The sequence below is a fragment of the Danio rerio genome, chromosome 23 (genome assembly GCF_052040795.2).
Source record: "Danio rerio strain M-AB ecotype USA chromosome 23, GRCz13ab, whole genome shotgun sequence".
Lineage (NCBI taxonomy): Eukaryota > Metazoa > Chordata > Actinopteri > Cypriniformes > Danionidae > Danio > Danio rerio.
The window spans coordinates 23,792,795-23,812,318 of record NC_141043.1 but is presented as its reverse complement, the minus strand read 5'-3'; the positions used below and the strand labels follow the sequence as shown (position 1 = coordinate 23,812,318).

The following is a 19,524-nucleotide window of genomic DNA, read 5'->3' as shown; positions in this document are numbered from 1 at the left end:
AAACCAACAGCTTTAATAGTTTTGTAATGCTAAAAACTTATTCAGAAATAGCAAGTTTAAGTTATTATTCACATCAGTTGATTATAAGCTTGAAATTATAAATACATTCTACAAATAAATACTACTAATGTGTGTGTATATATATATATATATATATATATATATATATATATATATATATATATATATATATATATATATATACAATTTTTACAATTGTCGTGTTTCATGTTTCTGTCAGTCTTGTCACATTTGAATTAAATTTAACATAAAATACTTGCAATAAGGCAAGAAGTAATATAATTTGATGGAGGAGAAGCTGACAGTGGTCAAGGATACGTTCTATCATTGAATTGTATGATTTTATGCTTGTTTTTGTATGTTTTTTTGAGGAGGACAAGCTGAAGTCAAGCCCTTTCACATTTTTTTACAAATGAAAATGCACATTTGTGGTAGAATGCCCCATATGTAACCACCTGAGGGAGAGATAATAGTGAGTAAAAATTAATTTTGGGTAAAGCATCCCTTTAATCTACAGGATGGGCAATTATATGGACACACCTTAATAAACTTTTTGGGAATTTCACAAGAAAAACAATGGTGCGCTTGGTTCTAAATGTAACTTCATTCTTTCATGAGTTATTTACAAGCCCTCTCACATATATATATATATACATACATATATGTACTAATGTGCCACAAACAGGACGTTAATATCACCAACCATTCTCATTTTATTAAGGTGTATCCATATAAATGGCCCACCCTGTAGGTTATCTTGCTCAATGAATTAAAATTATAGACATGGTTTTATAGCCTAGTAATAACTATATAAGCCTGTTGAAAAAAAAATGTTAGATGAGGATAGTCAGTTTTTCTACTTGTCATATTTCACATTCAGTCAGTGTGCTGCTTATTTGTAAATATTCGGAGAGAAAATTGCCTCCACACGAAATCTCTGTTCAGTAAAATAGTCTAAATCTGATTGCTGTATCATCATTTTTGGAAAGTCTCAATTATGTTGTCTGTAAATGTCTTATAAAGAGAAACACGTTTTAGATAATGCAAACAGATGACGTGCGACCGATTCCTTCGACCTAGAAGTGATGACTGAATCCGCGTGAGACAAAAAAGCATCATTTGCAGCAGCTAAAATGAGGGATTTTTGGTGAACGGCACCCAGAAGTGAACAGCCTGACCCGGAAGCTGTGCTGTCTGGAGGCGCATAGAGAACATCCAGCCTCTTCTCTGCTTTATAAAAGACTCTTCTGCGAGGAAAAACACCCTGACATCGATATAACAGGTTTGTGCTCTCGTGTCGTTTTTTTCCTTTTTCCTCACACTGAGATGTCTTGCACGTTTTCTGTTTTGTACGACAGATAACAGTTTGACGGGCGCGATTTATCGCCTTTGATCTACCACAGGTTGCACAAAGCGAAATATAACATTGGAAATTGCTGCATGTCAGTGCATTTTTACATGCATGTGCTTATGATGGAAACGTGCATGCGTTATAGCGCTGTTATTAAGCGATCGGGGCGGCAGATGTTGTAAATCTGCACAGCCGTGCGCAGCCTTTCGCCAATTGTAAGACATTTTGCACGGCATGATTGTCGGAAGTGTCAGCTTTTTTTCAAGGGGGGCCGGGCAATTCAAAGGTGCTATTCTTCATAAACAAACACACACACAACCATATTACCGCAAACATCTCGTCTGATCGATCGGTCTCTCCTTGAAAAAACGGACCGATTAGAGTGTGAATTTTTCGGGCTCTGCAGAATATGGCGTCCTTATGAAAATATAACAGGCTGCCATTTTTGTTTTTTTCTTTTGTCTGAAATGTTTTTGGTGAAACTGTGCAGGAATGAGTCGGAGGCTCTGGTTGACCAGCAGATTGAGAGATAACGGTGTTGCTAAAGTTTTCTGACAGTTGTTTTTCTCCACTGATGCGTCAGAATTGCTACTTTAGATCTTACTGTTATGCTCTTTTTCTTTAAAGAAAAAAGGGGACTTTAGGATTCTTTCAGAATTCAGACATTTTCATCATAAGCTATTGAAATCACCTTAAAATGTCTGTTATTAGCTTATTGAACTCGAGACTGTGATACGGCAAATATTACAAATTCTCACACTTCATATGGGCTGATGATGACTCATTTGTTGGCAGACAAAAATAAAATGTGATCATCATGGTAACCACCAAAGTCAGAAATTGGGCAAATTAACTGAAATTTTAAAACTGTTGATGAAAATGTTTCATTGTACTGTTTGGATATTTTTAGAAAGTCTTTATTTACCTTTTGGGAGATTGATTAAGTTATATTTACTTTCATTTTACAACTCAGTCACTTTCTATAGATATTGCAAAGTTTTGCAACATCTCCAGATATGCACATCAGTATATCATAATGCTTTCAACACTGTTTAACAATAATTCATATTTTTACAGAACTCTGACGGTTGGGTTTAGGGTTGGGGTAGGCGTTAATAAAATAAAATGCATTGGGTAATTTAAATAACATAAATAAAACTCGACAACAACTGTTTTTACGTGACGGTTGGGTTTATGGTTGGGGTAGGTGTAAATGTTAATAAAATACAACTAATGGGAATTTTAATAAATAAAGTCATTTCCGTTTAACATTTTAACACTGTTTCAGTACTGTATACTGTGATGGTTAAAGTTAGGGTATGGGTTGGCATTTATAAAAAAACAATTTATTGGGTAAATTAATAAATAACATAAAACTCGGTACAACAACTGTTTTTACATTACTGTGACGGTTGGGGGTAGGGCTAGGTAGGTTGTTGCTAGATCAGATATGGTTGTGGTCAGAAGTTAACGAAAATGATTTATATTATTTATTAAATTTTCCATTTATTGTATTTTATTGTACCCCAACCATCACAGTAACATAAAAACAGTAGTTTTACCGAACATTATTTATGCTATTTATTAAAGTGCCCAATAAATTGTATTTTTCAACGCCTACTTGGCTGTGTGATTAATTGAAATCAGATCGCAATCGTAATTTGAAACGTTGCGATTATTAATCGCAAGAGGCTGCAATATGACGTGTATATATATATATATATATATATATATATATATATATATATACATACACATTTACATACATATATATAATTTAATTTCCCCCACCCAGAGCAAATGCGCGACTGCAGTCTGTGTGTGACAATTGTACTAGCCAGTTAAGTGAGCACACTTTCGCTTTGCCCAATCAGAGTTGTGTAACCAAACTAGGCAAAACGCCCACAATAATAAAATAAAACAAACAGGAATGCGCAGACAAGTGGGATAATGCTGCTCCAGAAACATTAATAGACAAATTAATATATGAATATTTTGGATTTTAAAGTCATAAACACTGAACAAAAACAGGTAATTTTTAAGAGCTGTTGCAGAATTGTTGCCACGCTTAAGGATTATTGAGCTAAAAAAAATAAAATCATAAATCAAAATTTTACTCGCAATATGTAAAAAAAAAAAAAAAAAAATTGCAATAAGATATTTTCCCCAAATCACACAGCCCTAATGTCTAGCCCTACTCTAACCCTAAACCGTAACAGTAATGCAAAAAATGTGTTATTGTTAAGAGTGTCAAAATGCTGCTATATTGATCTGCATATCGCACATCAGGTCATCCATGTACCCTAACTAGACTCTACCTAGGGGGTAAACGTTAATAACATACAATTAGTAGGAAACTTAATAAATAATAGAAATAATTCTCGTTAATTTCCTGCCGCAGTCATATCTGATCTAGCAACAACCCTCCAAAATACACTGACCACAGCTGTCAGGTCCTGCACATAATGTCTGCATCCATTACCTTCACAACTTTTTTTCTTTTATTTTTAAATAAGTGTTAAAAGTAGAACGTAAGCACAAATGGTGCTATAGATTATATATGCTTTTGCTGGATTTTCATTTTATTTAACATTAATTCTACTTATGTTTTATTTAATTACATTTTTATAATATTTTGTGTTTAATAGTGGAATCCATTAGGGGTGTCAAAATTAATTGTTTCCTCTGTGCACCGCGATGCAAATGGGGACAATTCGATATCAGTTCAGTAATAGATCATAACCGGTTAGTACGTACGTAGTTTACTATACGTAGGACGAGTAAATAAAAAGCTCCTACTTCTTAAAAGGTAGATAATTATGCACAATTCAACTGCTTGTGAGTTTGCTGGAAAGTCTTTTGTTGACACTGAAGAAGGCACAGCACACGAGACGCTATTTCACTACTAGGGTGAGATGCTGTAGAAATCCATCTCTGCCTCTTTCTCTCACTTTAGACATTTGACCCGTTGCGCTGGCCTGTTTGTGAGGTAACTTTTCCTCTCCTCTTGGCTGTTAAAACGATACTTGTAAATTCCGGCAATGAGCGTGCCTGAGGTACAAGTTTTCTCCACTGTGTCTATTACAGATTACCTGTGATAACCGCATATTATGCGCATATAGACTAACCGCGTCTGATCTTCCCACGTCATTCATCAGTGAACAGCGCTTTCATTTCTAAAGCCAATCGCAGCCCTTTCTGTTGAGCGGGTGAAGACAATGACGAATTATAGGGGTGTAAGTCAGTGCTCATAATGGAAGCAGGATAATTTTTACATTAGTTTATTTGCTATAAATGCCCATGCTGTCTTCTGCGTATGTATTGGAGTTTTTTTCTAAAACATTCAAAAAGAGTGTTTTCTTTGAACAGGTAAAATTAAAGGTACAGTTCATATGTCTTACTGCTGTATTAAAAAGCAAAATTGTATTACAAATAATATATAAATATTTATATGTTAATATATTTATAGATTTTTTAAAAATTATTCCTGTGAAGAAAAAATCTAATTATGTATGGAAAGCATCGTCAGTGCACCTTAATGGATCGAGATATCAAATTGAACCAAATCGATGGCATGATAATCGTAATCAAACCGAATCATGAGACCAGTGTAGATTCACACCCCTAGAATCCATACAGAGTGATCTTGAGAAACGCTGCCAAAAGTAGGGCTGCACTATATTGGATAAAAAAGTGGAATAAATTTTAATAAACTATTAGAATTAATTACCACGTTTTAACCATAACCCAAAGAAGATACAAATAGTAATTTTTTATAGTAAAAAACAACAACGTGCAAATGTAAAGCCATCAGCCTTCAAATTAATATTTTTTTCATAGGATTGGTGTGTTTACGTTAGATTAACAACACAGTAATAGCGTCACCTGCTGCAGATTGATTTTAAGGCACCAGGTTAAACTTTCTGACACATTTATGGCGATCAAATACATTAAAAAAATACAGACCAAAGCTGAGAGTGGTGGTCTCCAAAATTAAATCAATAATAGACTTGAAAACATTGTGTCCACCAGTCTCTGAGGTTAATATTAAATTAAACAAACTAAAAAATGACTATAAAAATGATATAGTTTTTATACTGTTGCACTTTTTTTGTGTTGTCAATATGCTCGTGTTTATATAGTACTATTTTTGTGTGTGCAACGCTTGTATATTTATAACCACCTCCAAGGAATTTGCAGGTTGTGTGTCTCTGACATTGTTATTTTAGGGGTCGCAAAGTTTGAGAACCAATGTTGTAGAGGAGTGCAAAAAATATAATCAACAAATCAAAAGTTGAGCAAATACACCAATGATAAAGAAATGCAATAATCTAATAAAATACAACAAAGCTGTATATTCTTCATTGTGTAAATAATTAAATACAATTAACCTTTTTTAAAGCTACTAACGTAAATTTCTTGTGGGCATATGCTTTAAACATGCTTAAATTGTCCTTAAAACACAAGCAATTGGTACACTTTCACTTTATTATGGTTAAAAGTGCCTGCAAAATGTTCAAAATTATCATATGTTCTAAACTGTTGTACTTGGTCAACTATAATCCTGACTCCACATTGCACATCATGCTATGTGACTATTGGGTATCCGCACATAGCGATATCAATGCTAAAATGATATATTGTGCAGCAGTAGGCAAATGAGATCTTTAGCTTAAGCCACATTCACAAAGAAAATTATTTAATGCGTCTTAGTTGTTTTTAATTCCGTTGTATTGACAATACTTCATGATATTATAGTATGTTAAACATTAAAGGGACACTGTACACTGTAAAAAAAATGTAAAAAAAAGGTCAAATGACTGGCAGCTACGGCTGCCAAACAAAAACCATAAAATTAAGGTAAAATTTCTTTGTTGAAAGAAAGTGCAAAAAATAATAAATCTACAGATATTTTCATTAAAATATTTACAGAAAAACACTGTTATTTTACAGACTTTTCCTAGATTATTACGATCAAATCCATTTATTAAAGTAACACAATAAGAGTTTTACAGAGAAACACTGTTATTTTACAGACTTTTCCTAGATTATTATGATCGAACACATCAATAAAGTGACTGCACTAAAAGTTCAAGAAAAAACAATGTTATTAAATTTTTTTTTTTTTTACAATTAAAGGCCTTTAATAAAATGCCAAGACATGCTCTTTGTCATAATTTAACAGTTATATTTTGGATCAAAAAAGTTTGGAAAAAACATCAAACGAGATACAACTGATTAAAATTCTCACAACTATAACATTACATTTTATTGAAAAGTATTACTTTAAAACATGTAGAGGTTTAAGTTGTATGAAATGATTCAGTTCCAAATCTTAAATGAAATGGAACTGTAATGTGAAGGGGACGCGGACAAAGAAGTGCAGATTCAAATGCAGGTTTATTACACAGAGATGGTCAGGCAAGCAAGTCAACACAGGGGCAAACTGCATACAGATGTATGCAGTAAATCCAGAGTCATGGTCAATTAACAAGCAAATGATCAGTCCTGCCAGCAAACAACTTAAACAATTAACAAACAAAGCAAGGCAAAAGAAGAGAAACGCGTCATAATGTTCACAGTAGCAGTATAACAAGACTAAGCAATTGGTGCGTGCGTCTGTGCTGCTTTTAAAGTGCATGTAATCAGTTCATAACGATCCTCCAACTGTGTGTGTGCAATCAGCGGAATCTGGAAAAGGTGTATGTGAGCACTCTTAGCGTGTTACTTTATTAAATGGATTTGATAGTAATAATCTAGGAAAAGTCTGTAAAATAACAGTGTTTCTCTGTAAACATTTTAATGAAAATATCTGTAGATTTATTATTTTTTGCACTTTTTTTCAACAAAAAAATTTTACCTTAATTTTGTGGTTTTTGTTTGGCAGCCGTAGCTGCCAGTCATTTGACCTTTTTTAACGATTTATTTTTATTTTTTTACAGAGCAAGTAATTACAATTTATTACTTTAATTTTACGTAATTTTAAATGTACTTAAAAAACAGGAAAAAACACTGTAAATAATACGTCAATTTTTTTGTAAAAAACAGACAAATGGCTGTAATTTGTCATTACTTATATAGTACATAGAATAACATTCAAGCCGTTAATTTACAGATATTGTTTGTAATTTTTACGAACTTTTGAATATAATTTAAAATAACAGAAAAAATACTGTATAAATAATACTGTAATTTCCCTGTATAAAAAACACAAATGTCAGTAATTTGTCTTTAATAATAAAGTACCTAAAATGAAAGTCAAACAGTTAATTTAGAGAGATTGGTTGTCATTTTACTAAGTTTTGAATATAATGTGAAATGACAAAAAATTACTGTAAAAAATTTAAGGATATTTTCTGTAAAATTAGGGTTTTTTTTACAGTGTAGTTCACCCAAAAACAATAATTTACTACATAATTTATCCCTCCATTTCTGTTAAACAGATATATTTTGAAGAAAGCTGGCCATTGACATCCATATTATTTCCCTATTATAGATGTTTATGCCTAACATTCTTCAAAATATCTTCTTTTGTGTGCAACTCAAAGATTTGGTATAAAAATAATCATTTTGGATTAGAAGTATTACTAGGTATTACCACAGGAAACTAGCTGCTTTCATCTAATTTGTACAGCCTTTAGGGGAAAAAACATCAATTAGAGGAACTGATGCCTATCTCATCATTTACTCACCCTCATATCATTGCAAACCCATATGATAGACACAAAACACAGACTGACAGCCTCACGCACCCCTCACTTTCATTACATGGAAATGCAAAATGGGGAAACAAAGAAAGAAAGACATGACTCATAAAAAAAGTTATTTTTGGCCTACATCTTTAAATGTGCAAACAAGGGAAAAATCAAGCTAATATATGAAATGTTCAATAGAAGAATGACTCACCCAGTTCAACAGCTGAAACAACACATTGATACATACAGCATATGTAAACATTATTTTACAGCTATGGAAAATCTGAGAAATAAACTCAACTCTAAACTTGGACATTAGTGTGAGTGTGTTTGTTTTATTCTGGAAAGGTTTTTTTTTTCATTTTTTGGGAGGCATACAATAATACAAACATTTAATTGTATTCATTTTTAAAAAACAGTACTAATGTTTTAACTTCAGATGAGTTCAAATCAATCAATATTTGGTGGAGAAATCCTTTTTCAATCACAATATATGAAGACATTTGTTGATTGTCATTTTCTAAAAAGAAGCTGATGATATTTTAATTTGAAATTAGGAAGATATCAGACCTTAACAGAAAAAAAACAAATATTATCAGCAGATACTCATTTTCTATAGCTGTAAACATCACAAGAAACAAATGGTCTTTTTCCATTTTATGAACACTTAAAGGGTTCAACGCTAAGGATTTTTTCTACAAACATAGTTCGTTGATTTGGCGCTTCCCAAATCTGTCATTCCAACGAACATTCGCAAAATTGTACGCTTGCAACTATATCTCTAGAGCTGTAGTTATGAGCATAGTTCTTGGTTGTGTTCAATTCCCAGTTATCCTCCCATGCCCTATTCATTTAGAACATTTGAACATTCAAACTTGGAATGATTAAAAACAAACATTAAAGTAATCTCTCTTAGGTTTAATTTGCTTTCTAAGTGTTTTTACAGTTCAGTTTTAGCGATCTTCATATTGACAATTGTGTTGCGTTGCGGTGCACGTAGAAAAAAATTTATGCCAATTTGAAGGCAGCTCATGACGAAAGCTATAGGTGACCTATTATTTAAAAGTGGAGTTTATGTTACATCTCCAAAGCTTGTGAAAACAAAAAATATATAGCAAATGTTAATGGTTTTAATTTATAGGTTATTTATTAAGAAATGTATCTGTATATGACATAGGCCTGTTGGTTAGAAGATTTCTGCTGTGGTTTGAGTGTGTCAAATTGTAAAAGTAGGCTTAAAATGTTTTATAAATAAATAAATAAACAATATCCTACTAAACAATAAAAATAATAATAATAATTATTATTATTATAAAGTAGGATTTTTTTAATTTCTGAATGAATAGCCTACTGTAAACTAGGCCTACAACCATTAATGATTTATATATGAGATTATAATGTGTTAGCTTAGTGATTTTATATGTAATCTCAATATTTGTAAAGAAAACATATATTGGTCCTACAGTATGTGTCGTTTACATATATTTCAATTAATATGAAAAACGTGTGCATGTTTTTACCAAAACTAATATTGGATAAAAAAAAATGTGTGTGCGTGTAAAACAATATAATTTGCACAAAAATGATGGGGGTTTTTTCTCAAAAGACGTTGTTACTCCACCCCGTATAGAGTGTCATTATGGATGTTTTACATTATAACTATCGTGTTTCAAATGAAGAATCTGCGACAGAGAATCTACGGTTCTGGGAAACACTCATCATTACATTGTTCTTTTCTCAAATGATGCACCTTACTATGATAGTTCAGCCCCAATTTATGTGATTGTTTGGGTAATGCACACTTGATTGTTATTACTAGGTTATGGAAAAAAAAAAGTGCTTAAAACATCCAATCAGATAAGAGATACCGAAAAGCTATATGGTGTTTACGACATCACAGAGAAGGTAGAAACCTTCTCGATTTTTTATTTTATCTATTTTTGCCATAATTGACAAATAGTCGCAGGCAAATCAAACTTCCAAAATTAAACTGATCGGGCCTGTCTACTGTCCCCTGGGCCATCGGGCAGTCCTTATTGTTGACTCGTGGCTTTCACGCCTCTTTTATTCAGTGTGTGATTTTAACTGTTATTTATTTAATTTATTTTTTATAGAAAGATGGCGGAGCCTCGCTTTAATAATCCATATTTCTGGCCACCACCTCCCTCTATGCCTGGTCAAGTGAGTATTGTGTTTTAGGAGAGTTGCCTGTCATGCAATGAATATGGTTCATTCTAAATTTGACATTTGTCAGGTTTCTAGTAACAATTTAACTGTTTCACAATGATGTAATTTGCCAAAAATACCTAAACCAAGAACGTAATGTACATTAACAAATGCAAAATACCACCAGCTGAGTCATCTTGTGCTTACTGTACAATTGTGAAACTGCTTGGCATTTAGTGACTGTTTGAAAGATAAAAATCATGTGAACGTGCATGTTTGCAAAACTACACCAATGTGGTTTGCCAAAGCGTGCACTGAAACCCCCACCAAATTTTCCTGCAGTACCATGCTTTGATTTAGTTCTGTTACTTGATGTCCTTTTCCTGTCAACCTTAACCGTTGACTTTTACAGTTGGATAACCTGGTTCTTATCGACAAAATCAAAGAGCAACTGATGGCAGAAAAGATAAGACCTCCGCATTTGCCGCCCACCACCGTCCCCTCTCAGCAGACCCTGCTGGTGGCCTCTCAACCGTCAGATGCTGGACAGCATGTCATGTCCATCCCCAAACTACAGCAGGTGCCCGGCCTTCAGGCCCACAATTCTTCTCAGCCTGACATCGCCCTGCACGCCCGTCCAGCATCCAGCACCATTGCAGGTACCGACAGCATGACTAACTTCTAGATGTTATGCTTCATGTTATTTATTGTACATCCTAGTACTGCACGTGATGTAGTATTTTAAGTGGGTCAACACACACAAACACAACGCTCTTCTTTGATGTGCATGTTTTAGTTGCTAAAATAAAAATATATATTTTCTAAATGATCTTGTCCAGGCACAATACTGCAGTGCAATACTGTATCACTGTGCTAAAAGCATAATGAAGTAAATAAACATTAAAAAAAAATTTAGTTTTGAAAATAAAACCTAAAGTATTGTTTTATAATTGTATAATAAGTAATAATAGATTATGTTATTGATAAAAATTTGAATAATAACAATAATTAACTATATAATTTAGTCCTGTTTTGCATATATATATATATTTTTTTTTTTTTGATCACCAGACACTGGCTAATAGATTTGCATTACTAGCCACTCGTCATTTTTACTACCCACAATTTTGTATGGAAAATATATTTTATATGCAGAAATTTGACTTTGACATGCTAAAATTTCTTGATTTAGATGTTGTGTTATGTCCGCATGCCTCCTCATTCATTTCATTATTTGTGTGTCATGTATGAGCACATGGGTCATGGTTTCATAGTGTTGTCTTACAAATAGTTTTTAGAGCTCAAATTAAGGATTTACCAAATTTATCTTTGACCATACCAAACATAATTATTATTTCATATCCGCAAGTTTTAAATGTGTCAAAACACACAAAATATAGCTGTATACTATTTATTTAACAAAACATCTCTTATCTATCTCTCTCTCTCTCTCTCTCTCTCTCTCTCTCTCTCTCTCTCTCTCTCTCTATATATATATATATATATATATATATATATATATATATATTTATTTGTTTATTTATATAACAGTTCTGTCTGGTTCTCGAATGTGATTGGCTGATATTTAAGTAATATCAGCACCCGTACAGCTTCGTTACCCTTTGTGTATTACTCCGCCCACATACAACCAGCAAAAAACAGACATTACAGATCTAAAGTTTAAAAGATGCTTGCTCAACTGTTTAACTGTCAGCTTATGATTTGAATCCAGAAGAAAGTAGTTCCTCATACAAAAGGGTTTTTGAGACTCTCCATATTTGATTTTGTTTTTATATACACAATTATGTCGTCAAACTGTTGTATAAACGCAATATCACACTCGTAGCAGTACGATATGGCTGTATATCGGCACTGGTGGGGGCACTAAGGCCTGCGGCCTCGTGCCAACGCACGCCTCCCCACCAGTGCCGATATACAGCCATATCGCACTGCTACTCGTGTGATATTGCTCATACATATATATACAGTTGAAGTCAGAATTATTAGCCCCACTTTAAATTGTTTTTTCTTTTTTAAATATTTTCCAAATTATGTTTAACAGAGCAAGGAAATTTTCACAGTATGTCTGATAATATTTTTTCTTCTGGAGAAAGTCATATTTGTTTTATTTCGGCTAGAATAAAAGCAGTTTTTAATCATTTAAACACCATTTCAGGAACAAAATTATTAACCCCTTTAAACTATATATTTTTAATAGTCTACAGAACAAACCATTGTTATACTGTAACTTGCCTAATTACCCTAACCTGCCTAGTTAACCTAATTAACCAAGTTAAGCCATTAAATGTCACTTTAAGCTGTAAGGGGTGTCTTGAAAAATATCTAGTCGAATAATGTTTATTGTCATCATGGCAAAGATAAAATAAATCTGTTGTTAAAAATGAGTTATTAAAACTATTATGTTTAGAAATGTGTTGAAAAAATCTTCTCTGTTAAACAGAAATTGGGGGAAAATAAACAGGGGGCTAATAATTTAGGGGGCTAATAATTCTGACTTCAACAGTATAACATGTAGTTGCATTCAGACAATTTTTAGAATGTGAGTACAATGTAAAAACATGTATGCATGTAGGTCCAATGCAGCAAATTATTAATTTAAAATGTATTAATTCAATTCAATTCAGCTTTATTTGTTTAGCGCTTTTACAATGCAGATTGTGTCAAAGCAGCTTCACATAAATGGTCATAGTAAATTGGAACAGTGTAGTTCAGTTTTTAGTGTTTGAGTTCAGTTCAGCTCAGTTCACTGTGGTTTAAAAATCACTACTTAGGGTCCAAACACTGGAGAGCAATCCATCGATGCGTAGGTATTAATGGAGTTTATTGAGCCCGTTCAATAAAAAGTGGGACCATATATTTTTTCTGATATGATTTCAGAGCTGAGTATAGATGACAAGTCAACAGTGAAGGCAAAGGGATTGTGGGAAGACTGGCATATGCGTCAAGCAGTGGAGCAAGCTTCCAGAACGAACCATCGATCAGGTGCAAGACATGCTCACATAAACACACAATATATTTCATTTCTGTGCACCATAAACAAGTTGTAAAACATTTTTTGTATATCAAAAACAGGTCTAACGCTGTCGTCCCGCACAGACAGCCACAACACCTCTGAGGCCATTACTCCCACTACTCCCACATCTAGCAGCCAGAACCGTTTAGGTGGAGCGGCTTCTTTAAACACCATATCTGGCCTGGCCAGCGGTCCCGGGATGGAGCACATCAAAAGCGGCGGTCTGGTGGGGATGCTGGGACCACAGCCCAAAGCTCCAAGGGGGCGCAAGAAGATTAAGGCGGAGCACAACACGGGCCCCTTACTGGTGGTGCCGTACCCACTTCTGGCCTCGGGCCCTGACCAGGCAGTCACCATTGCCAAAGAGGGAAAAACCTACAGGTTTAAACTCATTTTTTGGATTTAGCTCAATCATTTATGATCTGTGTCGTATTTCTGATTCCCATATGAACTAGAAAATTTGCAAAGTTGCATTAGTGTAAAAACACACACACACACACACTAGAGTTTGAGCATATACAATTCTGTTGTTCAGCACTGCAAAAAAAGGCAGGATTAAACAAGATAATTTGACATATGAAAAAACTAGCGATTGCTCTATATCTTAAATTTCTGTATAGAGAGGTCATGTTTTGATCTTCTATTGGTCTCACACAATCACGTGATGCGATTTCCCAGGTCAGAGTTCATCAAGCTTGAACTTTAAAATGCAGCAACACTTGACATATAACTTGTCATATAAGCTTGCATTTCTGGTGTTACACATTCGCATTTATATGAATTAAAGTCTATGGGGCGAAAAATGCAGTGTGACCAAAGTTTAAAGGTCTTTTCACACTGAGTCCTAAATGTCTGTATGGTGTTTTTCGTATTAGTTATTCTAAAAGTTCATCATGCACTAAACCCTTGCTTACTGTGTCAGATGCGCATTAATGAATCCGTTAAAATATTGTAAATATTTCAAAACTTAATGCAGTGATGCTTGTGTTTTCCTCTCTCTTCAAAAACGAAAGAGAAAAAAAAACTGTGTCTATTGAATTGAACTGATCCTGAACAGAGACTGGCAGTATGTTAAAGGTAGAAAACATGGACACATCAAACAGAATGGCCAAACGTGTGCAAGAATTGAAGCCATAATATAATAGTAGGCTACAACAGAGATTCTCAACCATCTGCCACAGTCTGTCTTTGTATTCTGCACTTTACTGCAAGACAAAGTCAATGAATTTGTCAGACACTGTTCTATTTTGGCTTTTTCCTGTACGGTGGCTGTTAACTGTCAAAACACCTCTCAAAACACTTGCTACAAGTGCAGAAAACTTTAACCCGAGTTCTTTATGACAGACAAAAGTTTCAGAGGCAATATCTAAATGAGACTGACACAATGTAAGGTTGAATATATTTAGAAATGTGCAAACATTTTAGACGAAAATTTGTGACTCAAGAGTGCAATGAACCGTAACCTCTTAAAGCCCAAGATGATTTTTACATGCATTTTTATTTCTCTGTGCTATTTGGGCTCTTTGGAACCTAACTAGAATAAAAACCTAAGTATCATCTTTTGTCATGTAGTTTTAGAGAAAAATTATGTCCATATACAGTATGTGGACTCGTGGTCTAAATTTACATAAAACACTTTTTTTCTGGCTGTTTTTTAATGCATATATAGCATATATATATTTTTATAAACATGTTTTGACTATCAGAAAGTAAAAACAATTTCTTTTGCCCATTTTGGACAATTAAAAATAGTGTTTGAAATCATTTCATATGCATGCCAAACAGTTGCAGGATGACACTGTATGTCTGTAACAAAATATAAAACATTCAAAGTATTTTAAATAGCCACTTAAGAGCTAAAATGTGCTGTCCACGGATGTGGCCACTAAGCCCTAGGAGGTTAAAGTGGCGTTTTACAATTTAATTAAGAAATCATGTAAATTAGGCTACTACAGGGTTGTGTGAAATTGACCAAAAAAATATTGTTTTTTTCTTCTATAGCACAGGTGTCACATCCAGTTCCTGGAGGGACACAGCTCTGCAGTTTAGCTTTAACCCTAATTAAACACACCTGATCAAACTTAATGAGTCCTTCAGCCTTATTTGAAATCTAAAGGTAAGTGTGTTGAAGCAGGGTTGGAACTAAACTGTGCAGAGCTGTGGCCCTCCAGGAACTGGCTTTGACATCTGTGTTCTATAATAATATGAAGTAGTATGAAGGTTAAATGTAATTTCTTTTACTTCTAAACTTACTCAAATCAGCTATTATTATAATAAATATTACAAAAATATCTAGGTAACTGGTAACTAAATAAAATACTGAATATTTCATTATATGTGATATTATCTCTTTTATAAATGTTGTGTTCTGTTTTAAAATGGTCAGTTGTTTTATGTATTTGTTCCAATTATTGTGCAGCACTTTGGCCAATCTTGCCATTATTTATTGTGCCATATAAATAGGGATGCAACAATTAACCACTTTCATTACTAACTGTGTTTTAATGAAACCACACTGAACTGAACTAAACTGAACTGAACTTAAACACTGACAACTGAACTACACTTATTTAATTTACTATGATCTTCTATGGGAAGCTACTTTGACACAATTTACATTTTAAAAGCGCTATACAAATAAAGGTGAATTGACTTTAATTGAATTGAATTCGTCACAGTAATAAATCGTAAAGGTCTCTCAACACTGCATTTCTGCATGAAACAAAACTGCTGCAAATAAACAAAGTTATGCCATTGTCGCTAGTTTAAAGTTCTAAGCTTGTAAACAATACGCATACACACTGGATTAAAGGCTGGTTTTAAGTATGGCTAAGGCTATTAACTAAGGGCCATTCATGTATCACGTCTTTCGCGTGTGCAAGTTAGTTATTTCCAATGGAGGGGCATGGCTTGTACGCATATTGGCAGCGATGGCGAGCGCTTTCCAGGGGCACCTAGTTGAAAGAATGGCACGAGTGTACCACAAGTCATGTCACAAGAACTGACCGATCAGCTTTATACTTTATATGGAATATTCACATCTCTACATCTCTAAAAAAATACAATAGGAAAATACCAAACAATATTGTAATATGGTTGATCAAACGGGCCTTTCAGACGGAGGCTCAGCAGACCTTGTCTACATTTGTTGTCTTTAAAAGGGAAATACTTACCTAATATGTAGCATAATTTTACTTTAGACAAATTTTATTTTTTATTTTTTTATTCATTGTTCTGTCGTTTATATATTTTAGTATAAAATTCTTTCTTATGTTTAAATGCCAAAAACGTTTTTCACTTATTTTTAAGTCAAAAAGAGAAATTGACTATTGTTTGTTTTTAATATTATTTTGTTCTGTATTAATTGGCTACTGAGCAGCAGTAAATAACACTTTATTATATAAGGAGTTTTCATGTGATTTACTAAACTAGTAAGTTGTTTTGAAATTAATGAATACATAATAATTGGGATAACCGTGAAACCCTGATTATTCCTCAGACTATAATCGTACAACCAAAATCTATAATCAATGCATCCCTACATATAAATCCATAAACTAAAGCTCTATATATTTTAGCTCCTCTAGCTTCTTAACAAATGACCTTTATGGTCAAAACAAATGCAAATGGTTTGCACAAGCTAATATCCTATTCACAGAGTTCAATTTCAGTAACCAACTGTTTATTTTGTTATGTTTGATGCAGGTGTAAAGTGTGTCCACGCACTTGCTTCAACAAGTCTGAGATGCAGATTCATTCCAAGTCCCACACGGAGGCCAAACCTCACAAGTGCCCTCACTGTTCGAAGTCCTTCGCCAACGCCTCCTATCTAGCACAGCACTTACGCATTCACTTAGGCATTAAGCCCTACCACTGCTCCTACTGTGAGAACTCTTTCCGGCAGTTATCACACCTCCAGCAGCACACCAGGTCAGCAGACATCACACTTCTGCATGTGCGACTGAGAACAACTGTACACCACAAGCTCTGCAGTGTTAATATATGAGTGCATGTTTGTTTTTAAGGATTCACACTGGGGACAGACCATATAAATGCGCCCAACCTGGATGTGAAAAAGCATTCACACAACTCTCAAACCTACAGGTGAGGAGAGGAGAATAATAGCAGAAATAAATGATAGCGTAGGGGGAAATAAACGAAATACCACTAGCTGTGTTTCCGACAAAATATGTGATTAAAAATTATGCCGAGAACTGGAATATTGCTTAAAACTTTTGTGAATGAAGCACCATTTCCAGTCAAAGTGAACTAAATTGTCACTTTCTGATAAACTGTTGCCAAAAAGAAAAATGCAGTTTGCTGCAGTAGGAGAAGCCACTGTGCTTTTCTCTTGTGTATAATGTACTACTTGCTCATTTGGAGGCGCAAGCCCACTCTTTATGAGCACAGCCACTCAAGACCACTTTGTTGATGGTTTTTGGCTAAAGGATTTTAGAATGGCCCAAAAAAACATTTAGATGTTGATATGTTGTCACTTGTTAATCCATTAATGCTGTCTCATCGCATCTAATTATGTTATCACATGATCTGTTAAAACAAAATCAGTTTTTATGCACATGCTGGAAGTTATTCCTACTATTCTATCAAAATGTATGCACATCCTGACATTTCCATTAAGGATTTGTTTATGTGATTGTTCAAATGCATATAGAAATATGTGGATGGAAACATAGCTACTGAGGACCTTTCTTTCAAATTTAAAACAAAAATGTTGTAATTTAAAGCATTTGCTTAAAATTAAGGTTGACATATTTTCATGCTTTTATATAAATATTTAGACAACACAATACCAATATTTGGTGGAGTAATCACTGTTACCAACTATTTTCGCTAAAAGTCGCTAGATTATGTCATACATCACTTTGCATATTACTGACATCATCACATTCATCCATTCCTGTTCGTTTAACAGCCTATGGTCACTGAAGGGGGTTATATTTGCACTACGCTTTATGTAAGCGTGTCAATTTAACTACATTTATTGCTGTTAGAATACAGTATATCAATACAGATGTGTAGTTAGTTTGCAGTAATCTCTCAGACGTAATAATCTCTGGCAAGTTACGAAACTCTCACTTAAAATATCTGTGATTGTGAACAAGAAAAGAATAAAAGGTTAAATTAAATTGTTAAAATAAAGGAGAAGCAGATGAGTTGGACTGTACAAGGGAAATACCTCCACACTGCTGGTGCTAAATCATTTGCCGTTAGTACGCAGAGGGGTAATCTGCTGTCAGGCTGCAGGTGGAAGAGACTGCTGTATAAGGACTGACTGGGACGCCTGTCAGTGCTCTGAGGTGGGGGAGGGGCCGAAGGCATCAACCGCAAATCGTTGAGAAGAGTAGGGACGGTACAGTATGGATAAATGACAGTCTCTAAAAGAAAAGACAGTCTAGGGGGGTCTGAACGATAACTGACTGTAGTGACAAAGTTGCAAAGTTGACAATACTGGAAATAATCCTGATTTTTTTTTTTAGTATTTATTAGTTTTTGTTAACCTTTTTTGTTGTTTTTGTTAAAAAAAAAATACTGTGTCAAGTAATCAAAGTAATTAAATCAAGTAATACACCCTTCATTCAAAAATCTCTCACTTGTCATCTGTGAGCATATTTGCTGTATAAAATTGTCAGTGATTTATGAGGGCAAAATATAAAATAAATAAATAAAATTATGGTTCATTAATCGTTAAAATGTTCAATGTTATCGAGATTTCGATTTTAGGCCAAATCACCCAGTCCTAAATAACCCCCATTGGCACTCCAGGCTGCCTATTAATGCTTAACAGGTGTTAATCCTCCTTTCTCTTTCTCTTTAGTCTCACCAGAGACAACATAACAAAGACAAGCCATACAAATGTCCGAACTGCTACAGAGCTTACACAGACTCTGCCTCGCTACAGATCCATCTCTCCGCACACGCCATCAAGAACGCTAAATCATACTGCTGCAGTATGTGTGGTCGCGCATACACCTCAGTGAGTACCAGTGCATGTCTACATCCACGTCAGCTCCTTTCTTTCATCGCGATATAACACGCTCTTGTGTTTTTCAGGAGACCTACCTAATGAAGCACATGTCCAAGCACACTGTGGTGGAGCATCTCGTCAGCCACCATTCACCACAGAGAACTGAATCTCCCAGCATCCCCATCCGCATCTCACTCATCTGAGCTTCCTCCCCCCGTGTTTCGCTTCCATTCAAAGGTATTTTGTTCACTGCGATGGTCTTCCGTAAAAA

The 19,524-nt window shown here is 34.3% G+C and overlaps 3 protein-coding genes and 1 long non-coding RNA gene across 12 annotated transcripts in view; 2 read left to right on the top strand and 2 right to left on the bottom strand.

The window, feature by feature from the left end:
* The window catches only part of si:ch211-112c15.8, a 36,533-nt gene extending 17,065 nt beyond the window's left edge, over positions 1-19,468 (bottom strand). For 2 of the 3 annotated variants that reach the window (XM_087306974.1, XM_087306976.1), the window contains exon 1: positions 19,349-19,454. The gene's annotated coding sequence lies outside the window, so the exon portion shown is untranslated. Of the gene's footprint in view, positions 1-19,348 lie in introns of all 3 variants that reach the window. The other variant, XM_087306975.1, reaches the window with a different exon arrangement.
* znf362b (zinc finger protein 362b) lies at positions 1,225-19,517 on the top strand. Its single transcript, NM_001089548.2, has 9 exons — positions 1,225-1,303; positions 10,182-10,248; positions 10,646-10,892; positions 13,132-13,236; positions 13,327-13,648; positions 16,973-17,197; positions 17,293-17,371; positions 19,104-19,262; positions 19,340-19,517. The coding sequence occupies exons 2-9, from the start codon at positions 10,186-10,188 to the stop codon at positions 19,454-19,456; spliced, it is 1,317 nt and encodes a 438-aa protein (NP_001083017.1). The 5' UTR covers positions 1,225-1,303; positions 10,182-10,185; the 3' UTR covers positions 19,457-19,517.
* The window catches only part of LOC147838189 (uncharacterized), a 129,220-nt gene continuing 116,981 nt past the window's right edge, over positions 7,286-19,524 (top strand). Inside the window, exon 1 of one of the 2 annotated variants that reach the window (XR_015523462.1) lies at positions 7,286-7,755. This is a non-coding gene — a long non-coding RNA (uncharacterized LOC147838189). The remainder of the gene's footprint in view (positions 7,756-19,524) is intronic. The other variant, XR_015523461.1, reaches the window with a different exon arrangement.
* Positions 16,495-19,524, bottom strand: part of ccdc30 (coiled-coil domain containing 30) — a 37,355-nt gene continuing 34,325 nt past the window's right edge. For all 6 annotated transcript variants that reach the window (XM_087306905.2, XM_087306916.2, XM_087306907.2 and 3 more), the window contains one exon: positions 16,495-19,512. In XM_087306905.2, coding sequence (XP_087163031.1) covers positions 19,445-19,512 — 68 coding nt within the window. In that variant the 3' untranslated portion in view covers positions 16,495-19,444. The remainder of the gene's footprint in view (positions 19,513-19,524) is intronic.